We start from the raw sequence: 15,568 nt of genomic DNA on the forward strand, positions 1-15,568 counted from the left end.
GACAGTGCAGCATTCCCTCAGTACTGCACTGAAGTGTTAACCTAGATTATGTGTTCAAGTTAATGAAGTGAGGGTTGAACACACGACCTACTGACTCAGATGCGAGAGTGCTACTACTGAACTAAGGCTGAACCTAAAGGAATAAACGAACAACCACAAAGAAGAGATCCTCAAACATATGTTCGAGCTAATGCTGAAACTAGCAAAGAGCTAGCACAGACCCGATGGGCTGAATGGCCTCCTTCTGTGCAATAAGTTTCTATGATTCTACAGTCAGCCAACAAAAATATGTAGTTAATCCCTGACCTATGACAACAAAAGATGTAGATAATGATGCTTGCTACTTTAAGGTCTCACCTAATGTTTTGAAATATTAAAAATTGGCACAATAGTTCTTCAAAATATGAAGAACATGTTGTTGTCACAATGTTCTCCCAAGCTTAAATATTCCTTATGATTTTATGCATATTTATAGTTTTTAAACGTCTTTCTTTGTTATTTAAAGGTGAACCAGTCATTGAAGAACTAGGAGAAGACGATTCAGCTGAGAGCCAGGTAAGTCTGTCATTTTACAACTTTCTTAACTGCAAAATTATTTTGTTAAAATAAAAAAGGAAAAAACTAAGCAAATGTACAAGAGGAGAGATGTATTGAAGCTGTGGTCGTAAAGTTTAACCAGACATTATTGAAAGTATGCATTGAACAAATTGATTTAAGTCTCTCAAATTCCAGAATAGACCACAGGTTAGAACTTGTATTTTTTTAATTATTATTATTCCTTTTTAATTGTCTTTCCTTTTTCTCTCATTTCCTGATGACCACTTGCTTCCACACATCCTCTTCTAGCTGTGAAGATTAACAAAAGGGTTATAGACTCCATTGTATTCTCATGTTGCCACCAATGGCAGTCCCAAAGTGAGCTGCAAATGAGGTCTTGTTGGGGGCTGCTGGAGTTGTACACCACGCGAAGGTCCATGCCTTTGCTGGCAGCACTGCTTCCGACAGCGATATAACTGGACAGTAACTTGCTGGTGAAAGTGGCCATGTTATTTGGTGGCTAAATTGCTCATGCTCTTGCTACCCTATACAAACCTTACCCAGTCATACTGGAATGTAGTGTGGTCCCTGGGAACCAGTCAGAAACCATGAGAGTAATGAACACAGGAGATGGTAACGGAGAGAGTAACAGACACAGGAGTGGCAGAGAAACAGAGAGGGAGAAAAACACAGGGAAAAAGAGAGACTAGCAGAAACTGGGAGGGTCACTTCTTCTAGGTGACCCCCCAAACCTGAATACCAAGCTGACACAAAAACTGTCAAAGTATAACAGTGACGGCAAACCAAGTCCGACCTCAGTCTCGTAGGCCTCAAACTACCTATATGCGTTGCCAGGAGAGATCTGCCAGTTTAAATTAGTTGCTAATTTGATCATTATTATATTTTTCTGTCCAATTTGAAAAATATAGCTATGATAATGACCATTGTTAATTTGTCATTTGTTTTAAAAATGCAATCAGGTTATACTGTATGGAATTTTATTTTGATGAAACAAAAAGATCTGCTCATTATAGATCTGTCAATGAGCTGCTCCTACATACAGTCTAATTTTAATCTTTTGTGAAAGGATTAAGGAAATTTCTTAGATTTTTCCAAACCTGAGAATAGTTTACTATGGTAATAGTTGTTGACTTTTTTTATTTCAGGAGTGGAGGAGTTACATGTTTGCTTGTGAGCAGGCAAATGTTCTCTGCTCAAAATGTTTGAAAACAAAACAGTAAAGTGTGTACCGGCAGCTTTTTAATGTAGCAGGTACCCTTTTCCATACTTAAAAAAAAATTCAACATTTTAGCGCACAGGTCAACCTTAGTGTGGTCCAATTACAATTGTGCAGAAATGTTAGCATGCAATGTAATGGAATGCTAAGACATTTTTCCAATAACTGGATTATTCTGTCATTGGGGGTTGTTACTCAGAAACTGTCCGGTAAATTTCATATGTAAGCCAAAAAAGTTTATTTGAAAAAAAATTTAAACTTGTGCTAACTGCTTTCTCCATTTTTTTTCCCCTCTTGATGCTGGTGATGCTTCTCTCCAAACAGCAAATGGTTTGTTATTGCTTGGCATTCCCTTTGTATCTGTTTATTCTGCATTTCTGTCTTTTTGAAAAATCCCTAACTAAGATCATCCTGGTACTTGAATCCTATTGAGCAGTAAATATTGTCAGGCAGGAATGTGCATTAAAAGAAAAAAAAATATTGAATGCCTTCTGTACAGGATGATCTTAAGTGGTATTCATTACTATTGTGAGTCTCTAGATTGCAGCATGTTTATCAATTAAACATGTCTATAATATTTTAAAAGTATTGAACTCAATTCCTATTTGTCACTCTTGCTTCCCATTGTCACACTTTTTCGATTGTGCTTTTCCCATAACACTGACCCAAAGTAAAACAGCAAATCAAAACTGAAGTGTGAATCAAAAGCAAGAAAGTTAGAAAACTGCCAATAAGAAACTACTAAGGATTTAAGAAACCAACCAATCCTAAATGACTGAACAAGAGAAACCACCAATAAAAATGAGGGGGAAAAGTGATAAATGAATCAACAAATATTCAAAAAATTAGATAATTCAAAATGACATTATTAACTTTATCCATTGAATTGTCCTTTAATGCATTCATTTAAAAAAAATTCAACCTCTCCCAAAAGTTTGAACTTAAACTTAATATTCTTCCCCAAAGCTGTGACTGTTCGCTGAATCCAGATCCTGCAGTCTCAGAATGTACAGTGTGCTCAATTTTCCAGGATGCATCAGTCGCACTTAGTTAGGCCAACTGATACAATGCAACTTCTAACTCAAAAGGTTGTAGGTTCAAGTCCCACTCCAGAAATTTGAGCACATAATCCAGGCTGACACTACACTGAAGTACTGAGGGAGTGCTGCACTGTCGGTCCCGTCAGCCCTCCGGTAGATATAAAAGATCTCATGGCACTATTCGAAGAAGAGCACTGGAGTTCTCCTGATGTCCTGCCCAACATTTATCACTCAAGCAACATCACTAAAACAGTTTAACTGGTCATTTGCCTAATTGCTGTTTGTGGGACCTTGTGTGCAAATTGTTGCATTTCCCTACATTCAAAAATAATTAATTGGTTTTAACTGTGAAGCACTTTGGAATGTCCTGAGGTCATGAAAGGCGCTTTATAAATGCTAGTTCCTTCTTTCTAACAGTATTTGAGCTTGTGTTTTTGAAAATTATTTGACTATAAAACGGATGATGAATTTGAGTACGTTTTCAATTAACCTTTTAAATAAAAAATATTCATTTTTTACTTCAGAAAATATATCAAGCTGTGAGGGATCATGCCTTTTCTCATCCTAATTTTGAGTTGTTGTTTTTCCAAAATGAACAAATGAATTGAATTTTGAAAGTTTCTCGGGCAAATCCGAAAGGCTATTATCATCCATCACCTGTGATTTGTTGATAGTTAGAAATGTGAACATCCTAATTAGTGACAGCTGTGAAACAGAGACAAACTCAGAGACAGACTGGCACAGTCAGTCACAGAGAGTCGAATGTCCAGGAACCAATTACAAAACATTGAATTCAATGTTTGCAGAGATTTCTTAGAAATTGAAAACCAGTGCTGCCAGATCCAGTACCAACCCCCACTTCCCGCCCTCCAAATGCTGTCAGGCCTGTGTCCTGTCCTCCCCTCACTGCTAACAGACACCAGGAATCCACCAATAAGCCAAACCCCACCTTTCACCCTGAAATCCTCAGGTTCCCCCTCCGCAGTGTTACCAAACCACAGCTCTCTGAATACTACCATCCCCCAGTGCTATCAAAGCCCAAATATTGCTCACCCCAACCATGCAACTAAAGCACCCTCTCCCCAGGACAACTAAATATCAGTTACCTACTTCCAACTGGTACATTTTAACATACCATCTTGTATATCTTAAGCTCTAAAAAAAAATTATAAGCAATAAAAAATTAAATGCACCCATTTCCAGTTTTCACAGAATAATGCTTTAGAATCATGGAATGTGATTCCCCAAGCACCAGGAAAAATACCAGAATACTTTACAATAAAAAAAGAATTTGAGTTGTTTAGGTGCAATAAATCAGTGGTCCTGATGATCTGCCATACATGACATAAACGCCCCTGTTAGAAAACAGCGTATCCTTCGACTTGCCTTTTGCAATGCCAGGGGAGATCTGCGAGTGTTATATTATAAATGTACAGACAGTTATCTCTCAATTTCTGTAGATTATTAATTATCATTGTAGTTAATCCTGCTTATCAAACATCACCAAATGGAACCAGCTGTTGGTTGCTGTCTGATTTTACAATGCTCCCAGCAAAAGAACACAAACCGAACTGCCTCCATGATCTTCGATATATTCTAATAGACACCAATGAAGAATTTATATACTGTAATCTCGATTTGGGGTTCAGATGATGCTTATCAATTATAATTGTATAATATCATCTGATCTATGGAACCATCTAATTCCCAAATTGTATAATATCATCTGATCTATGGTAACCATCTAATTCCCAAATTGTATAATATCATCTGATCTATGGTAACCATCTAATTCCCAAATTGTATAATATCATCTGATCTATGGTAACATCTAATTCCCAAATCAAAAACAGACTGGATCAAGACATTCTGGTTGCACAAAACAGTGCTGAACGCATATGTACAAAATGTCAAAGTCACATATACACAAATATGAAATAGGTCAGCTTTGTGTTTGCATGAGTGAGCAGATCAATTTGTGCATGAGCGATCGTACTACTCATGTGCAGTGTCTTTTTACAGATCAAGCATTGGCAAAACATTTCAATTACTTGAAATTAACAGGTGATCATCTGTAATACTGGCCTGTCCAGTTCAAACCTGGATGGTGGTGATCCTTCAATGAGAGTTGTAATGACTTTCTGATACCCATTATATTTTTTAATGATACTTCATAAAAGCTTGTATATTAATCCCGTTAAAATAAATTTTCCCCATGCAGTCTTTAAAGTAATACAAATGTTACGAAGTTGTAAAGAAAACAACTGACAATGATGGTGATTTATTAATTTATCTTCATTTGATAATGTTTGATGCATGTTTCAAAATCTAAAGAGTTTAATGTTGAAATAACTGCATGATTGGATTCTCAGCTTAAAAAAATGTCCTATCTGTGCACATGTTTAAAACTGGATCATATTTCAAATAAAAACATTTTATAAACTTGTAAGTTTACATGCAAACGTAAAACAGGCCTGAGAATTTTTAGTAACTAATCATTATTATAATTTTGTGTTTTATGCATTTACAGAATAATTGCATCTTTATTGTGACACTGAATCATTTTCCAGTGTTTATACAAATGTTAGTCATATTCAGAACAAATATTTTAATTTTTCCTTTACAGAAAAAAAAAATTGTCTTTGTGTAAGTCTGCAGAATACTTATCTCCTGTGTGTCTGTGAATTCAATGTGTCCAAAAGGATATAGAACCTCTATTATTATGGTTTAACTGACAAACTCCAAATGACTAAACTTAATATTCACAAAATGCTTTAGTGTATATGTGCGCAGGATGTTCTGGAATAGAGCGCTCAATTAGTTTGGGCCCTCTTTTCTAAAATTAAGCCTACTTTTTCTATTCTATCACAGTTAATAGATCAGAGTGCGCACCCCCTTTTAAGAATTTGTACAGCAATGTATTTTGGAGAGGAGTGTTCATGTTTTACTTCTTTGAATCCCAGATTGATTTCCTGAACTCCGTGATAGTGGATTTACAAAGGAAGAATGAAGAACTGAAGGTGCAGCTAGAAAGGTTGGCTGAAGCATCCCTTAATGGCAATGTTGCTACTGATTCGAACAATTTTGGCAGGTAAGCTGAAATACTCACTAAATGTGTTATTAAATTACTGGACACAATTTGGAATATGTTTAACTGTCTGCACTGGGAAATCTGCAATTGATTCTTCACATGGTGAGTCCTTGATATTAGGTTATTGAGGAAAGAGGAGGTGAGGCACTTCCCAAGAGGAAGAGAGGAGAAATCAGGGTAACTGGAAGTACACAACTCTAATGAACTATCTAACACCTATTTCAAGAGCAGCATGTGCTTGAGAGCAAGTCATTTGTTTCCCATCTTGGTTGTGGAATAGTCCGTGGTACAGGATAACTTAATGCAGTAAAAGGAAACCCAAAAGGGGTGGAAGTATGAGATTGTTGAAGTGAGAGGGTTATTGTACAATTATTTAAAAATATAGCTACTTGAGGTGACAGCCTGTTGAAGGTCCAGTCCATTGTGGTAGTTTGTGAGTTTGTAACGATGATTCCACACAGGGTGACTCACCAGTCTTAATTATTCTATAGTGCGAGGCACTTTGCAGAGGACAGGTACTTCCCCTTCAAGGACATTGTCACCCAACTCCTGTCACACATTCCTTATTGACAAGTTGCCTGTTAATTCCTTTGACTGAAGATGACATGTAGCACAAGGAAACCATGGGAAAGAAGGGAAAAAATACGTGCTATGCCTTTGAAAATAAAAAGACCAAAAGAACCTTTCACATTTCCTTCAGCCATTTAAAGTTTCCACCTTCAGACAAGGGGCAGAAAAATCTAGTTTGCAGACTTTTCTGAGGAGGATAGAATTAAGTACTACTGAAATTACCATGCTAAATGTCTTCTTTGCAGCTTGGATCAGACACAAACAAAGAAAAAACCACCACCTCGTCTCTTCTGTGATATCTGTGATTGCTTTGATCTCCACGATACAGAGGATTGTCCCACGCAGGCACAGATGTCTGAGTCTCCACCACATACTACTTACCATGGCAGTAGAAAAGATGAGCGCCCCTATTGTGGCATCTGTGAGGTATTTGGGCACTGGACGAACAGCTGCAATGATGATGAGACCTTCTAATGCAATACTGGACCACAAACGTGATCTGAGTTGTTTGCATAAATCTGCAAACAGTATTTTTGCTTTTCTTTTCTGCTTAACCATCAGTTTTTTCTCCTATCCCTTCATTACTCTGTACTAAACATCCGTATAACTGCATTTATTACAGTTTCAATATCAACTTATTTTAAAAATAACTTGTACAGAACAATTAGTAAGTTTGGATTATGATTCAGTGTATAAAAATCTTGTGGCATTTGAAACTATCTGCTTCTGAATGTCAGACTTTAGTCTATGTATAAAAAGAGTGTGAACATTATATTGTTTTTCATACTATATGTAAAATATATGTGGGGAAATTAGGCTTATAAACTTGTATATACCTTTGATTAATTTTGCCCAGAGTAATTTACTCAGAAATCAGCATACGGATATGTTGAATATTTTTCTTTCATTTCTAAGTTTGGGTTTTGAAATGAATGTATAGTATTACAATTGTTGCAGGAAGAAGGAATATGTAAAGACAGTATTAACCCAAACACTGAGTGTACTGTCAACTTTAATAAATTATTATCTATGGCTGTTTTGATTACCTTCTCTTCATCTGTATATGATGCAGCTTGTTTGGTTGAACAACTTCTGAAATTTTGATTCTGAAGTACTCTGCAAGGCCTTACATTTTCTGACAATTATTATTGTTCCCTTCTCCATTTTTAAGAATTTTATAGTTGACTGTCATGTAGTCAAAACCATATCAGGAAAAGCCATTATGTATTATTTGATTTTTAAAGGTGCATTCACATTTAAAACGTCTCCTCTAGTGACTATTTAAATTTGCCCTGTTTCTTGATTCTCAGTCAATGTCCAGAACAGTTATTTCATAGGTTCTGTATTTCTAAACAAACCACAGCATTCATTCGGTTGTCTTTGTGTGTCCAGCCTAGAATATTAACTGCACACATTAGTCACAAAGACAATGTTCACCCACTTTCCATGAGACTCTTAAATTTTAGTGTGATTTAAACTGCACAATGGTTCCGTGAACATTGAAAACATACCAGGATGAGACCATCTGAATATAGTTCCTAACATTTTATTTGTTTTCCTACAATCTGAAACATTTTAAAGAAATCTTTAAAAGTATTTTGGTTCATTACCAATTAGTAATTATAATTAAACCACTTAACCCCTCAACAAAAATTACTGTATTAGAATCTAAAAATTTCAAAATAAGGTCATGCCAGAAATGAAGGTCATTAATGACTGGAATGAGCAATGTACTATTGCACTTCACTTTAAAAAAAAAGCTGTACATTGTAGTTTTGAATCAATAACTTGATCAATAAGTGCGATCTATTAAAAACAAAAATTGCTTATCTTTAAATCTGCCATTATCTTCCTCTTTTCCCCCACCTCACCTTAACACCATATCAATTTAAAGCTGCGTTATTAAATTCTAACCTGGTCTTCTGCGTTCCTTTAACAAATGGCCATGCTGGGAACCATGTACACATAACCATAAATGCAAACTTAGCACTTAGATATTTTATTTTATGTTGACAGTATGGATAAATGACTTATTGTCATCAAACCTACAGTTTTTCAAATAGGTATGATGAGAATGAAAAACACCAAGTAACTTTTGTCAAAATACACATCCTGCAGTTTTCTGTCAAGGCCATTTACATGGACTGAGGATATGCCCATTGTTGTGAACATTTGAAATCACAATCTGCAGCAGTATGATGCACAGTTTGTTTTACACATTTAAATACTATTAGCAGGGATAGTCCATATCCACAATATTGTAAAGCTGATGTACTAATTTTGTTCAGTCAGAACAATCGGTTGTGACGCCTGCCCAATTTGTAATCCAAGAAATGCCAGTCGAACCAGCAGAATACAGAACCAAAAATCTGCTTCAAGGTAGTTGGAATCCCCATCTTCTGGTGCTCTGTTGTCAGATCCAGGTTTCTGTCCTTAATTCAGCAGTAAATCTGACTTACATAAGAACATAAGAACATAAGAAATTGGAGCAGGAGTAGGCCAATCGGCCCCTCGAGCCTGCTCCGCCATTTAATAAGATCATGGCTGATCTGATCCCAACCACAAATCTAAAGAACACAAGAAGTCGGAGCAGGACCCGGCCACATAGCCCCTGGGCCCTCTCCGCCACCCACAGGGCATTGACCGATCCGAACTCAGCTTCATGTCCAATTTCCTGCCCGCTCCCCATAACCCCTAATTCCCTTTACTTCTAGGAAACTGTCTATTTCTGTTTTAAATTTATCTAATGATGTAGCTTCCACAGCTTCCTGGGGCAGCAAATTCCACAGACCTACCACCCTCTGAGTGAAGAAGTTTCTCCTCATCTCAGTTTTGAAAGAGCAGCCCCTTATTCTAAGATTATGCCCCCTAGTTCTAGTTTCACCCATCTTTGGGAACATCCTTACTGCATCCACCCGATCAAGACCCCTCACAATCTTATATGTTACCCAGGAAACCTTTGCCCCAGGATCAATTTGGATAAAAGAATGTCAAGTTTATATTGGCAATTGGAGTTGCATTAATACGGAAGCATTCCAACCTTTGATTCCAAATGCAAATGGGATTTAACACAGTTGTAGATGGGGGACACACCAGCAACAGGGTGAATTTGGTGATTCAGCTTCCGTTTGCAACTATAAACATAGCAACTTTATCCATTTAGAAGGAACAGGAATCATCTTTTTCTGACTGAGCCTGCCTCAGGTGGTGAGGGAACCAACATATTAGTTACAACATGGAAACAGGCCAATCAGCCCAACCAATCTCTGTTGCCATTTATCTTCCACACGAGCAAATAGTCCTGATCATATTTACCTGTCTTATTCCCATTTCCCTTCATTCCCATTTTCTTCATCCATCTATTCAATCTAATCTTGAATGTATATATAATCCGCTAGCCCTGGAAGTTCATTCATAGCCTCGTAATAATGTGAAGAAATTTCTCTTGCTCTTTGTTCTGAATCTCTCACATTTAACCTTGTATTTATGGTCCCTCATTCTAGACCTCTCAATCACTAGAAACAGTCTGCTTCTATCGATCCTGTGTGATCCTTTCATAATTTAAATACTCCTATAATTCTGCCCCGTAATCTGCATTGTTCTAACACAAAAAGCCTCAATTTTTCAAGTCTTCATATTTGCATTTCCTCATTCCGGACAGCAGCATAGTGAATTCACCTTGTACCCTCTCTAAAGCGTCAATACCCTTCTTATTGTGTGGAACCCAAAACGGCACCTAGTACTCTAACTGAGGTCTTATTACGGTTTTGTATAGCCTCATCATTACCTCTTTTGTATTCTATATCTATTGTGATAAAACCTAGAATTCCATTTGCTTTTTTTCCAACAGCCTTATCAACCTGAGGTACTGCCTTTAATGTACCGTGAACCTGTTATCTCCAATCCCTCTGGTTTTGGTAAAAAAACTGCAGTATAATTACTGCAGTTTTTTTACCAAAATGTATCACCTCACACATTGACGTTGAATTCCATCTGCCTCTTTTTAGCCCATTCCCCTATCATCAATAGTCTTTTATGGTTTCCTTTGGTCTTATAAAGATTTAACTATACCTCCTATGTTGGTATTATCTACAATTTTAAAACCACTCCCTCTGAGTCCGTATCTAAATTATTGATGCATGTGAACAAAAGTAACCCCAGAACTGAACCCTATGGAACACCACTGCCCACTAAAACACTGCCCTTCAACACGAGGAAGTAACCACTTGATCTCGTCCTCACCAACCTACCTATTACAGACACATCTGTAACGATAGTACTGGTAGAAGTGACCACCACACAGTCTTTGTGAAGGCAAAGGGGTAATTTTAACCTAACCAGCTCGGCAGGAAACTGGCTGGTTCAGATAGACCAGCCATTTTACACCCTGCCCGATTTTAGTTTCTACAATGGAAAGTAAAATCAGGCGGGCTGTAAAATGGACAGCCAATCTGATCCCATCTGTTTCCCACTGGACACGTTAGGTTAATATCCCCAAACTCTCATTTTTCCAGCAAAGACATCCTCCATTGTGTAGTGCGGCACTGCTACTGTGTTAAGTGAGACAAATTAAGAACAGATCTAGCAGCCAAAAATTGAGCGTCCATGAGGTGCTGTGGACCATCAGCAGCCAAGTTGTACACCACTACAATCTGTAACCTCATAGCGTGGCACACCCTCACCCTTGATCACCATCAAGCCAGGAGACCATCCCTGGTTCACCACAGAGATAAAAGGGCATACCGAAGAGCAGCACTGGGCATAACTTAAAATGCGGTGTTAACCTAGAAAAGCTATCACACAGGGCCACCTGCACACTAAACTCCAAAAGCAGCAATCTATAGAAGAAGCTTAGTGATCCTACAACCAACAGATCAGAGCAAAGCTCTGTAACTGTACCATATCCAGTTGAGAATGGTGATTGACAACCTGAAACTAACAGTGCCAGCCTTGGCTCAGTAGTAGCACGCGTGCGTCTGACGCAAAAGGTCTTGGTTCAAGCCCTACTCCAGAAACTTGAGCATATAATCTCGTCTGACACTTCAGTGCAGCACTGTGGGAGTGCTGTAATGACAGGTGCTGTTTTTCAGGAGGGAGAGAGAAAACAGGGAACTACAGATTGGTTAGCCTAACATCATTAGCAGGGAAAATGCTAGAATCTATTATAAAGGATGTGACAATAGGACACTTAGAAAATATCAATGGGATTAGACAAAGTCAACATGGATTTATGAAACGGAAATCATGTTTGACGAACCTACTGGAGTTTTTTGAGGATGTAACTGGTAGAATAGATAAGGGAGAACCAGTGGATGTGGTTTATTTGGATTTTCAGAAGGCCTTTGATAAAGTCCCACATAAGAAGTTAGTGTGCAAAATTAAAGCACATGCGATTGGTGGTAATATACTGTAGGAATAAATGGTTCTTTTTCGGGGTGGCAGGCAGTGACTAGTGGGGTACCGCAGGGATCAGTGCTTGGGCCCCAGCTATTCACAATATATATCAATGATTTGGATGAGGGAACCAAATGTAATATTTCCAAGTTTGCTGATGACACAAAACTAGGTGGGATCGTGAGTTGTGAGGAGGGTGCAAAGAGGCTTCAAGGCGATTTGGACAAGTGGGCAAATACATGGCAGATGCAGTATAATGTGGATAAATGTGAAGTTATCCACTTCGAAAGGAAAAACAGAAAGGCAGAGTATTATTTAAATCGTGATAAATTGGGAAATGTTGATGTACAAAGGGACTTGGGTGTCCTTGTGCACCAGTCACTGAAAGCAAACATGCAGGTGCAGTAAGCAGCTAGGAAGGCAAATGGTATGTTGGCCTTCATTGCAAGAGGATTTGAGTCTTACTGCAGTTATACAGGGCCTTGGTGAGACCACACCTGGAGTATTGTGTGCAGTTTTAGTCTCCTTACCTAAGAAAGGATATACTTGCCATAGAGGGAGTGTAGCAAAGGTTCACCAGACTGATTCCTGGGATGGCAGGACTGTCATATGAGGAGAGATTGGGTCGACTCGGCTGGTATTCACTCGAGTTTAGAAGAATGAGAGGGGATCTCATTGAAACGTATAAAATTCTGACACGGCTCGACAGACTGGATGCAGGGAGGATGTTTCCCCTGGCTGGAGGGTCCAGAAGGAGGGATCACAGTCTCAGGATACGGGGTACGGCATTTAGGACTGAGATAAGGAGAAATTTCTTCACTCAGAGGGTGGTGAACCTGTGGAATTCTCTACCACAGAAAGCTGTGGAGGCCAAGTCACTGAATATATTTAAGAAGGAGCTGGATAGATTTCTAGACACAAAAGGCATCAAAGGGTATGGGGAGAGAGCGGGAATATGGTATTGAGATAGAGGATCAGCCATGATCATACTGAATGGCAGAGCAGGCTCGAAGGGCCGAATGGCTACTCCTGCTCCTATTTTCTACGTTTCTATCCCTATCCTCGACCACGGAGGAGCCCAGCATGAGTGCAAGAGATAAGGTTGAACTGTTCGCAAATATCTTCAGCCAAAAGGCTGCATGGATGATCCAACTTGGCCTCCTCCCAAGGTTCCCACTATCATTGATGCCGGTATCCAGCTGAATCAGTTCACTCCATATGACATTAATTAGTGGCTGAGTGCACTGGGCACAGCAAAGCTTCTGGGTCCTGACAACATCCTGGCAGTAGCGCTGAAGATGTACACCAGAGCTAGCTGCTCTCATAGTCAAACTGTTCCAGTACAGCTATGATACTGGCATCCATCCAACAGCGTGGAAGATTGCCCAGGAATGTCCTCTTCACAAAAAGAAGGACAAATCTGGACAGCTGTTGCTCTAACAGTCTTCCAATCATCAGTAAAATGATGGAAGGAGTCATCAATTGTGCCATCAGGCGACACCTGCTCACCAATACTCAGTTTGGATTCCCAGAGCCACTCAACTCCAGACTTCATCAAAGCTTTGATCCACAGGGGCAAGGGTGGGGAAAATCAACCCTAGTTTCTCCAGTTGCTGCAACATAGTATCCCACTTAATATGAAAGAAAAAAAATGAAAGACTTGCATTTATATGGTGCTTTTCAAGGCCTCAGGTTGTTCCAAAGTGCTTTACAGCCATTGAAGTACCATGAAGTACTGGACCTCAATCGGGAGCCTGAAGCCCAGAGCGGGCGTGGACCTGCGAGAGACCAGGGGTGAAGCATCGGAGCAGGTAAAAAGTGAGGCCCAGGGAGCAAGGAAAAAACCTAAAGTGATGTCAGCACAAGGGACAGAACTGATTGGTGAGTAGCTGATTGGTGAGTAGTTGGTGAGTGTTTTTTTTAAGTCTTCTGTTTATTTCTAGTAAGTTGGGTTAGTAATCTAATAAATAGAGGCATAGCAGGACAGCTCAGACCTGTCAAATGCACGACCTGTGCATGTGGGAACCCCAGGATGCTTCCTGTGTCCTGGACAACCACATGTGCAGGAAGTGTCGTCAGCTGGAGGAGCTCGAGCACTGGATTTCGGAGCTTGAGCAGCAGCTTGTGCATCCGCGAGGCTGAGACCTACGTGGAAAGCATGTTTCTGAAGGTGGTCACCCCACAGCTTAAGAGAATGCAAGCAGAGAGGGACTGGGTGACCACCAGATAGATAAGGAGGACCAGGCAGTTATTGCAGGAGTCCCCTGAGTGCATTGCGTTCTCTAACCAGTAATACTGATGAGGGACAGGATTCCTCTGGGGAGTGCAGTTACAGCCAAGTCCACGGCACCATGGGTGGCTCAGCTGTACAGGGGGGAGGAGAAAGGTCAGGAGAACAATAGTGATAGGAGATTCAATAGTTAGGGGAACAGACAGGCGTTTCTGTGGCCGCAGACGTGATTCCAGGATGGTATGTTGCCTCCCTGGTGCCAGGATCAAGGATGTCACTGAGCGGCTGCAGAACATTCTGAAGGGGGAGGGTGAACAGCCAGAGGTCGTGGTCCATATCGGTACCAACGACATAGGTAGAAAGAGGGATGAGGTCCTGCAGGAAGAGCTTAGGGAGTTAAGAAAGAGATTAATAAGCAGGACCTCAAAGGTAGTAATCTCCGGATTACTCCCAGTGCCACATGCTAGCGAGTATAGAAATATGAGGATAGGGCAGGAATGCGTGGCTGGAGAGTTGGCGCAGGAGGGAGAGCTTTAGGTTCCAGGAGCATTGGGACTAGTTCTGGGGGAGGTGGGACCTGTACAGGCCGGACGGGTTGCACCTCAACAGAGCTGGGACCAATTCCTTGCAGGAGGTTCGCTAGTTCTGTAGGGGAAGATTTAAACTAATTTGGCAGAGGGTTGGGCACCCAGGAGAAACAAGGTGCACAAAGGATTGGGAGAGACAGATATCACTAGAGTAAGAAATATTGCGGTATTAGATGGAATCAGACTAAGAGAATACAAGAAGGTCGAAGATAGGTTTACAGTGCAAGTGTATAAATGCACGAAGCGTAGTAAACAAGGTTGGTGAGCTGCAGGTGCAAATAGCCACATGGGAATATGATGTTTTGGCGATAACAGAGACCTGGCTCAAAAAAGGGCAGGATTGGGTACTAAATATTTCTAGATTCAAGGTGTTCAGGAAAGATAGGGAAGGAAAGAAGAAAGGGGAGGTGGCGGCAGCATTGATTAAGGAGAATATTGCAGAGCTGGAGAGAGAGGATGTCCTGTAGGGATCAAGGACAGAATCTATTTGGTTAGAGTTAAGAAACAATTGAGGTGCCATTACACTACTGGGGGTATTCTATAGGCCACCAACTAGTAGGAAGGATATAGAGGAGCAAATTTGCAAGGAAATTAGAGGTGTGCAAGAACCATACAGTAGTGATAATGGGAGATTTCAACTATCTTAATATAGACTGGGATAGTAATAGTTTAAGGGGCAAAGAAGGGGAGGAATTTTTGAAGTGCGTTCAGGAGAACTTTCTTGACCAGTAGTTTTCTAGCCCAACAAAGAAGGAGGATCTGGTTCTGGGAAATGAGGTGGGCCAAGTAGAGCAATTGTCAGTGGGGGAACATTTAGGGAACAGCGATCATAGTATCACAAGGTTTCGATTAGCTATGAAAAAGGACAAGGACCACTCTAAA

At 39.8% G+C, this 15,568-nt stretch overlaps 1 protein-coding gene across 6 annotated transcripts in view; it reads left to right on the top strand.

The window, feature by feature from the left end:
• clip1a (CAP-GLY domain containing linker protein 1a) overlaps positions 1 to 7,510 on the top strand; it is a 153,539-nt gene extending 146,029 nt beyond the window's left edge. For all 6 annotated transcript variants that reach the window (XM_068005770.1, XM_068005775.1, XM_068005776.1 and 3 more), the window contains 3 exons: positions 506 to 555; positions 5,778 to 5,905; positions 6,721 to 7,510. In XM_068005770.1, the coding sequence (XP_067861871.1) occupies positions 506 to 555; positions 5,778 to 5,905; positions 6,721 to 6,949 (407 nt within the window). In that variant the 3' untranslated portion in view covers positions 6,950 to 7,510. The remainder of the gene's footprint in view (positions 1 to 505; positions 556 to 5,777; positions 5,906 to 6,720) is intronic.
• Positions 7,511 to 15,568: the final 8,058 nt, after the last annotated feature.

This window comes from Heptranchias perlo, chromosome 25 (genome assembly GCF_035084215.1).
Source record: "Heptranchias perlo isolate sHepPer1 chromosome 25, sHepPer1.hap1, whole genome shotgun sequence".
Classification (NCBI taxonomy): domain Eukaryota; kingdom Metazoa; phylum Chordata; class Chondrichthyes; order Hexanchiformes; family Hexanchidae; genus Heptranchias; species Heptranchias perlo.